General features: G+C 38.5%; 1 protein-coding gene and 1 long non-coding RNA gene across 2 annotated transcripts; both read left to right on the top strand.

The window, feature by feature from the left end:
- Window positions 1-1,129: 1,129 nt before the first annotated feature.
- On the top strand, window positions 1,130-2,054 carry msmbl (microseminoprotein, beta-like). Its single transcript, XM_085178894.1, has 4 exons — window positions 1,130-1,253; window positions 1,434-1,515; window positions 1,617-1,722; window positions 1,825-2,054. The coding sequence occupies exons 1-4, from the start codon at window positions 1,251-1,253 to the stop codon at window positions 1,952-1,954; spliced, it is 321 nt and encodes a 106-aa protein (XP_085035020.1). The 5' UTR covers window positions 1,130-1,250; the 3' UTR covers window positions 1,955-2,054.
- Window positions 2,055-2,171: 117 nt separating this feature from the next.
- Window positions 2,172-5,677, top strand: LOC146507015 (uncharacterized). The gene is made up of 3 exons (XR_014877300.1): window positions 2,172-3,200; window positions 3,380-3,462; window positions 3,763-5,677. It is a non-coding gene; the product is annotated as an uncharacterized LOC146507015 (long non-coding RNA).
- Window positions 5,678-9,797: the final 4,120 nt, after the last annotated feature.

Below are 9,797 nucleotides of genomic sequence, written 5' to 3'. Positions count from 1 at the left end.
ATAAAGTGACCACAAATATTGTGGAATCAGTTCATAGTGTCTGATTCCTTGTGTGCTGGAACGTATTACACACGAAAACCAGGAGCTGCAGAAACCCAGTAATGCTGAAGACACATGCAAAGAATTTATCTTGGTTTCATGATGCAAAGAGAAAGTTACTGTCACATGTGATCATGTGAACAACAAGAAAGAAAGATAACATTAAGGAGAAGAAGTAAAACTAGCAACACATTTAGGTGACATCTGCATAACTGTGAAGACCGTGTAGACCAATTTCTGATTTCCAAAAACAAAGTTCATTCATCAAACTTGAAGAGATAGTTACCGTGACAGTAGAATAGATGTTGCTAATGGCTTGTGCACGAAGACACGAAGACTGTTACCGTTGTTGCTGAACGCTGACCCCTTGTGGGCTCCAAAACATCAGTGAGCTGCACAGATGTTACCTACACTACTAACTTTTACTTACCCCAACTGAATCGCAACCTTTTGGATGCCTGTGTCACATTGGAAGCCATTACAAATACACCAAAGGACCAACATCGATGGTAACAGTTAGCTTTAACTTCACTTGAGATTCTTGAGTTTAGACATTTGAAATCTATAATTCCACTCCTCAAGTGATCTAAAGAATATGAACTTTCAGTATTCATCCAGATTTTTTTTGTTACTTTAAATTTTCTTTTGTCATTAATCAGCTTTTTTTTTATGTACAATTAAAGATGTTCAGCTATTTCCAACTTTAAAACTTCTTCTTTTCAGCTTTCAACAGTTCTGCACTTTGGCTTTCAGGACAATGATATGGTGTATTTCAGCTCATTTAACATTTTTTTCATCTGATTAGAAATATTGACAAACTATATCCAATGCAGCCTATGCAGATATAAACCTTTGCTGCACAGACCGTGAATTACATATTTTTTTCCCCTGAATCTCAATTGTTTTGTTTGTGTTGTATTTTGCTATACTACCACATTCAGTCGCAGACTACTGTGGCATCTTGTTATTCCACTGCAACAGGTATGACTTACTTTTATCTCTAAATTCAACCGGCTTACAGCCACTTATCATTAGAGAATATTGACATTTGAGTTGAAGCTGTCATTACGTCACATTTATATGGCAAAACCACCAGTTGTTTACTTCCAAAGGTCATTGTACATGCAGTTTTTAAAAGGAAAGCCCCCTGCATTAGAAACACAATATTCACTCTTCAGAACTCTTCAGATCTGACAAATCAGACTTCCACAATGGTGAGTTTTATTTTTGCAAATTCAGAAGAAATTCAGTTAACGGCTGATTTTGATAGCCTAAAGTAATGACAACATTATCATCAAATGTGATGTTTACTGGTAATTAAATATACATAAGTAAGTACTTTGATGGTGCCTAATCAAACTGCAATTCCCCCCCCCCCCCCCCCCCCCCCGAAGAAATACTTGGCTCTGGCTCTGCTGCTGTGCACTCTGCTGTCACTGACAAATAGTCAGTGCTTTGTTAAGCCTCAGACATATGGTGAGAAAAAAGGAATAATACATACTGAAAGACATAAAGTATATTCTTTGTGCACACACATAAACATTGAAAAATGTTCATGATCTTTTTTTCACTCATAGGTATGACCCATTGTAAGGATGATATGGATGAGACATGGCATGCAGTGGGATCTAAATGGAGAAACAGTAAATGCTGGGACTGTACTTGCGAAGGATGCTGTGCTGGGTAAGTACATTTATTACTGTTATTTAAGTAGAGTAAAACATTAGTCATCTCGACTTTACATAATACACTGTTAACTGTGTTAACTTTACTTTATTGTCACAGGTATGTCACCCCACAACAGTTCCCCGACGACTGTGTGTCAGTGTTTGACTCAAAGAGATGTGAATATGTAGTGCACAAGAGAGATAACCCAACAGAACTATGCCCAATTTTTGCTGCAACCGGAAAGTGATTCAATCAATATTTAGACTCTTGAATAAAAATCCATAAATATGTCTTTGGTGAGTACCACTGAATGCAAAAACAACTAAATAAAATAATTAAAAGAAAAATGTTGGTGGTGATGCTTTTTATTTAGTCATGACTGCTATCGCCTGTCTGAGTTTGTCTTATACCCACTTCTTCAACAACTCTCTGACACCCAACTTCCATTTCCACTCCCAGCTCCAAAGTCCAAGACAGAGATCTCTCACTCTGTCACCAAATACACCATCCCTTCAGCTATGAGATGAGATGTCTCATGAAGCTCTGATTTATTTGTTCTTGGTCTTTATCTTCAGTCCCAGTTAGTTTAGTCACACACATATTAAGCTACACTGTCAGCTTGCTATAATGTGTAAAATGAGATTAAGACATTTTCACCCAATCTGAGTACTCACTGTCATGGTTCTGGGTCTCTGACCCTGTGTGGAGAGGTTGTTGGACTTTGAGGCTTTATTTATTTGTATTATCTCTTTGTTTTGTGGTTTGGTTGGGGTTTTATATTTAGTGTATTTAGTTCTCTTCCTTTAGTTTATTCCTCCCTCAGTGTTTATCCTTTCTTGTCTAGGCTAATGTATTTAGTTCATGCAGATGTCTGTGCGTCTCTTCACTTATCACTTTTCTTGCCTCCTCCGTGTTGCGTGGTGAAGTCTCTGTCTAAGTGTTCAGTGTTTTCATGTTTTAATTACTTCCTGTCTTATTTTGATAGTCCCTCATTGGAAACAAAACATACCTGTAATAGTAAAGCACAGTGACAACTCACCATGTGATATCAGAACTGAATATCTATTTACCTTGAAGCAAGAACTAAATCATTTTCCAAAAAATGCTGCCTGACCTTTGAAATTAAACAGAAGGGAGGGGTGGTCTATCCCACTGCCCGTAACTTCCAGTAAGCTTGTACGCTTGCATGCAAACTGTGTTTGTTTAAACTTGGCATATCAAGTTATTTCTCCGATTTAAAAGAAATAAAGAAGATCTGAATATTTGTTGATTTGACTGTTTAACTAATTCTTAAAATGAATACAAACTAATAGAAAAACGACTTTCTCGAGCACCACTTTTGGTTGTTTGCTTTTTGAGACATTTTGACCTCTTCCACATGTATGTAGCGAATCTTCCCATCTACATCTACATCCAAAGGTGTTTAAAAGGAAAGCATCCTTTGTTGCTCAGACTGTTGCTTTTTGGATCTGGCAAATCTGACTTCCAGGATGGTGAGTTTCATTTTTGTTAGTTAACAGTTGTTTTGTACATTTCTGACAGGCTAAAATTATATAAATTATGGCAATAAGCAGCAATTTTATAAAACTTAATGTTTACTGGTAATTAAATGTACAGAAGTAATTACTTAGATGGTGCCTAATCAAACTGCAATGTTTGTTTTCCTCTGAAGAAATATTTGGCTCTGGCTCTGCTGCTGTGCGCTCTGCTGTCACTGACAAATAGTGAGTGCATCAACAAAAAAATAAGAACCTGGCAAGAAAAAAACAGAAATAACACACAGAGATAAACATACACTCACATTTTTTTAGTTGAATAGGAACTGTGCCAGAATAATATCTATCTATCTATCTATCAACCCATTGTAAGGATGACAATAACAATTGGCATGCAGTGGGCTCTAGATGGAGAGCTAATTGTTGGGACTGTACTTGCACCAGATGTTGCCGTGCCTGAGTGTTTACATTAAATTACTGGTATTTAAATAGATGGAAAAATCAATTATATTTGACTTTACATGATGCACTGTTAACTGTGTCTTTTGCATTATCACAGGTGTGCCACCCCACAACGGTTCCCTGATGACTGTGTGTCAGTGTTTGACCCAGAGGCATGTGAATATGTAGTGCACAAGAAAGATGAGCCAACAATACGGTGTCCAGTTTTTAGTTCAGTATTGAAGGGATTCGTTTTTTATGGCGTTCTGGAAGTCTGAAGATTGGCGTTTCATATAAATGATGCCTTTCATGTCACTTTCGTGCCATTTTTCAAAATGCCTGTTAGTCGTTTTAGATTCTTGACCAAGAATTCATATGAAACCAACCACCAACTCTCAGTCACTTTTTCAGCTCAGGCATCTCAACCTTCAGTTCCACAGGCAGAGATCTGGCAATCTGTCACTCACCAAATAACAGACGTGGGAATTATTAAAGGAAAAACACATCATTATTATACTTTGGGAGAATTTTCAAGTACCTTTGCTTTACTTGAGTATTTATTAGTTAATATTTCTGAGTATTAATAGTATTATTATTTATTCTGAAAACTTTTCACTTGTACTCCCCACATTTTTACACAAATATCTCTACTTTCTATTGCTGTATACGTATCTGTATATGATGTGAAGTTATGGGTTTTTTCTGGTTTAAAGAGTTTTTTAAAAGTATAAACAGAATACTATCGGTGGGCATGGAAACTGGCAATATGTTGTTGAATTCAGCTCTGCAAATTCATAAAGAGCAGTAAACCTCAGCAGCGTAGATCAGTGTAGATTTTCACAAAGAAAATCTATTAGAGTTCATGGAAATTATTGTGAGTTGTGATTCTTTTCCCCACGCATAATCACTAAAACCCCCATCTGCCGAATCCCACTTTAATCCCTGACTATACTCACTTTTCTGTTTACGTGTGGAGGCAAAGTCACCTTCTAAAATTTAGGCAGCTTAAAATAGAGGGTTTTTTTTAAGTTTTTAGTTTTCTTTGTTTGTGTTCAAGGTGATTTAATGCATTAGAATTAGAAATTCAATTGAACTAGAGTTCTAATACAATTCTAATATTGTGTTATATTGAATTGCATGAAGTCCTTTGCACAGATGGAAATGCCCAACAAAGAGCTACTTTTAATGTATTATTTTGAGATTTCAGAGCCTGTACTTTTTCAGTTTTACTTGAGTAAGAAGTTGAATCAGTATTTGAGCTCTTACCAGAGCATTTTTTAATTATGTAGCTGTACTTCTACTTAAAAAAGAACGTCTGTACCTTTGCCAACTCTAACCCAGCAGGGATCAGATAATAGTAGACTAAGCTGCTTCACACTTGGTGGGTGTTTTACGGATGCAAAAGAAATTCCAGCATCGAGGGGATGAAGTTGCTTGGAGCAGTAGTTCTCGTAACTTGGCTCAGACATAGTTCTGGTGGGTGTGTGTGTGTGTGTGTGTGTGTGTGTGTGTGGTGAAGTTTTTAATATTAAAACATTATTAGAAGAATAGTTGAATTACAACAGAAACTATGTAAAGCTGGTTGTGATGGTCAGAGAGCAAGTAGATGGACATAGTGGTGTCAGCCATTGGTTTTGGACACTGCACACTGATATTATGAAATATTTTTTAGCTTTCTATATTTTAAACGCGATCTCACCTGAACAGGAGGATAGATTAAGTAATCAAATTACAATTATGAACATTATAGTTGCAACACAAATAAATATTGCTATGGCAGTTTTTATAAAGGCATGTCACTGCTGCACACTTTCAGCTCCAAATACAACCAAGCTATGACAGGTTATTGTTAGAAAAGAACAGAAAATTAAACGACATGTGACTTCAATCTTGTAAAATGTTACACATGATTTTAATTGAAAACTGTCATCCCTAGTCAGTCTGCTACCAAAACATATTTTCCTCATTGATTTCCTTCCTTTCTGATTCGTTGGTTTTACCAAATCTTAAACTGAACCCAAACTCTTTTTTTTTTTTCAAAAATCACCAGGAGCCTCTTGTTTTTGGCAGTTATCCAACCCTTGAGAATACCTTTATTAGTGATATGATCTATGCCTTTATTGTATAATCTATGCCTCAAACCGTCCTTTCTGTAACTTAGACTGAATACAAGTCATAAAACAGACTTGTTACCCAAAATTAGTGACTGAGACCATATTGAGAACATTTATAATGAGGTAAAAAGCAAGGGTCGTTTTCTGTAAACTTATTGCTCCCTTTTGGCTTTTAAAAAGAATGTAGGTTTAATGCACATTCACACTGGCTTCACGGTGGCCATATAGGGGACACTAAAAATATTGGAGTGGCACACCAAAAACAGAATTTTCATTTTTATTATGCTGTTCTCAAAAATAGGTTCCTTGAAAAATATGACAAAAAAGAGAGACAGAAAAGAATTATATCCATCTATTCACTTCCACTTATCCTTTTTCAGGGTCGCACTATCCCAGCTGTTTTAGGGCATAAGGCAGGGTACACCTTAGCCAGGTCACTAGTCTGTCGCAGGGACACAGACAGCCATTCACACTCACATTCACACCTATGGACAATTTAGAGTTTCCAATTAACCACTAACTGCAGGTCTTTAGACTATGGAAAGTCCACACAGAAAGACCCCTGATGGTGGAACTGAACTCAGGACCTTCTTGCACAAGGCTAACCACCTTGCCACCATGTTGCCCTGTCTAGTTAATTTCCTTTTATTAAAGTTAATATCAGTGAAAACAGGTACATATGAAAACCAAATAATAATAATAATAATAATAATAATAATAATAATAATAATAATCTGTTTTAAGCAGGAACAAATAAGTTAATGTTTCAGCTCATTGCAGGGTGTCTTCCTCTCTTTTGTGCTCACTTTTATTAGAATTATTACCAACATAGGACAGCCTTTCAAGGCTGTGTCTGGTGGCGGATGTGTCTGGAGCAGATGTGTAAAGTCCAAAGTGGCCCCAGTGTTAATTGGAGCATTAAAGCATTCAGTGGCGGTCCCTGTTTGGCGCCCCGGGCGAACACTCCCTTTTTTCTAAACTGAGCACCTGATGGCTTTGAACTTTTCTTGTCCATCTTACATTGGTTTGAATTTTGCACTCCAGTATGAACACAAATCCCCCAACTAGAGGATCACCACAACATAACCTAATAGACCTACACCTTAGTTCACAGATTCACAGGTGTATTTCTGGGATTTCACACAACCCAGGATTCAAATCATCAATACATAATGGGCTTGGATTTACATCATTATGAATGACATGTGCTCTATTTGGAAGCAGAGCACATGTCATTCATGTGCTCTGCTTCCAAATAGAGCATTCCAAAGCATTCCAAAGCAAATGCTCGAGCAAAGCAAATGCTTCGAGCATTTGCTTTGCTCGAAGCGGCCCTCCTCCCCTTTCGATGGGTTGTGTGTGAGACTTTAAATCATCAAACTGTAAATTATAAATTTTAAATTGTTATTAATCCCTTTACCCCTGGTCCTAAAGTGTATATTTATTTTCTTACTCGTCTTATATTTATTGTTTGTTTACTTCTACTGCTGTAACTGGAGCCTTGTCGTCTCGTCTCTCTATATACTGAACTGTATGTAGCGGAGATGACAATTGACCCTGTGCACGAAAAAATGCTAACTTCCTGGTTTGAGACCGGATGTGGGGTTGTACATTTCCGGTAGCTTTACTTTGCGGTCAATCGCTACTGCGAAGATATACTCCAAAATCATGTCCAAAACTCGAAAACGGAAAGATCGCGTTAAGTTACAAAGAGCAGAAGGTGGGAACACTCACCACTGTTGTGTCATAAAAAATCTAATGATCAATTTTGACGTTTAAAGAGTTTAGATCGATCAGTTGTTTACATCACTCAACACAAGCAGAACTGCATTACTGCATGCAGAAGACACATCGTCCACATTCAGAAGCACATCTCTGTATAGTGACTGGTCTCATGATTTAAACAGGCAAATGTTCAGCATTCACACTACAGGTGAAGAATAGTCAAACCAGGTGTTTCTCCCATTATGTCGATATCAGCTAGTCAAGTACACACCTACACAGCATGTTAATGAACCGTGAAAAAAAGCCACACAAAAAATGAATGATTGCTGGTAAGGGTTTCTACACATTAGTATTTATGAAGGGTATGTTGTGACTTACCTTAAAAATTACAGCGGTCCCTCGCTAATAACGCGGTTCACCTTTCACCTGGCTGTGAGATTTTTTCCGTGCAAGTTTGCATGCTTATTTTTTTACATCACATTGTCCTGCGTCCTGATCGCTGCAGACGATCTCCTCCGTTACGTCTCTCCTGTACAATACAGAATCTCTGCATCAATGGCTAGCAGTGTGACTCTGAAGTGCAGTGCTGTATGTCCACAATGTCCACGACACGTTTTGCACCGTCAAAAAATAAAATTGGCTACTTGATTTCACCTATCACTGGTTATTTTTAGAACATAACACCCGCGATAAACGAGGGACAGCTGAGAAATATAACATTTGAATCCATTTTCTCTTTTGCCCTGAGGCACGGGGAAAAATATCGACAAGTTGATGAACATTATTTACAGATATATCGGGTAAATGCCCAAGACATCTATAGAAGTGTAAATCGCCGCTTGATTCATTCACTTGCTTAACTTGTTTTGGACCGTAAACCAGGCGCGAATAGGACACCGGAAACAAAGCTTCCCACGGGAGTTTCCGCACCGGAAGTAGCATATGCTAACGTGCACATAGTCAATAAAGTTTACTTTGACTTCAGCAGCGAGCAGGCGCACCAAGGGCTCTCGCGCTCACTTTTCGTGTATAGAATTTCGAAAAAACATTGGTGCAAATTATAAGTCTGTATCATGATGTCTGGTGTTTTCGTGTTTGTTGTTTTGTTTTTATTTTGTTTTATTTTGCGAGTTGGTTATTAGATGCTGCTCCAGCCATCCAGAGACTCCCCAGCCGCCCCGCCCTCTCCTCCCTGTGCCGCAAGCAGCAGGCTCACCTCGCAAACAAAGGGCGCCCTTACTCCCAGCAAATGGGCGATAGAAAACCGATCGGTGCCTACGACATTCCCAATATGCCCTGGCTGATGTCGGGGCAGCATGAGTACAAGCAATTTTTTATTTTTTTGCCGATGCCCGTGATGCTGCCCCCCACCACGATGCCGCCCCGGGCAACCGCCCGTGTCGCCCGTATCAAAAACCGCTACGAAAGCATTATAAGACAACAACCGCCTGCACGGGTGCAATTTGAAACCTGACGTGTGTACACGTAAAAAGAAGAACTCACTTTTGTACGGAATTGTGAGGTCATGGAGTATGTCAGTTGTTTAACACACAATAGGAACATTTATAGATTTTTTTCCTTCTCCTGTCGCCCTGAAACCGGTTCATTTCTCTTGTATTTAATTAATTGTAGTTTTTACACTGAAACAGTGGCTTTATTATTGGTTTAATGAAAAGCTGAAACGGAACAGGATCCGGTGTTACTGTCACTGTCATTCACTGATCTGGAGTTCTGAAAGTGAAAGTCGGTTACTAATTGCATTTTTCTTGTTATTTACAGTTTTGTTTTTTTAAAAAGAATTTAGCAAGGGATAGGGGGCGTGCAGACGGGTGACAGGGAAATTCCTTAGAGCAAATCACATCATTACATTACCTCTTTCAATGAAGAGGATGTACACATCCTGGACAGGGGGGATCGCTGGTTTGAGCGCGGAGTCAAGGAGGCCGTTTACGTGAAAAGGGAAAGACCATCTCTGAATCGAGGAGGGGGCCTACGGGTACATCTTTCGCCATCCTGCAATGCTGTGATTGCAGCCATTCCCCAACTCTCTAAGAATAGTACTCATGGCCATTGATCAGTGGTTGTTGATCAATGGCCATGCGAATTTGCATAATCATGATGAAGGAACTGACCTCCCATCACATTGTTCATTCAGTGGTGCTGATTTCAGTCAATGTGCAAATGTACGATAAGATTGGGGAAACCTGCAGTCAGCTGAGACTGAAGTCATTTGGATGAGTGACAAAACGTTTCTCCCACTGAATACGCTATGTCCAGATGAACAGAATCAACCTTTGAAGAATGACATTACCTA

This window comes from Neolamprologus multifasciatus, chromosome 12 (genome assembly GCF_963576455.1).
Source record: "Neolamprologus multifasciatus chromosome 12, fNeoMul1.2, whole genome shotgun sequence".
Lineage (NCBI taxonomy): Eukaryota > Metazoa > Chordata > Actinopteri > Cichliformes > Cichlidae > Neolamprologus > Neolamprologus multifasciatus.
This window is presented reverse-complemented; position numbering and strand designations above follow the sequence as displayed.

What these genes read in the sequence shown, in the direction of transcription:
- msmbl (XM_085178894.1), top strand. An exon ending in TGTTAAGCCTCAGACATATG is followed by an intron (nt 1,516 to 1,616) that starts GTGAGAAAAAAG and finishes TTTCACTCATAG; the next exon opens with GTATGACCCATTGTAAGGAT. An exon ending in TGCGAAGGATGCTGTGCTGG is followed by an intron (nt 1,723 to 1,824) that starts GTAAGTACATTT and finishes TTATTGTCACAG; the next exon opens with GTATGTCACCCCACAACAGT.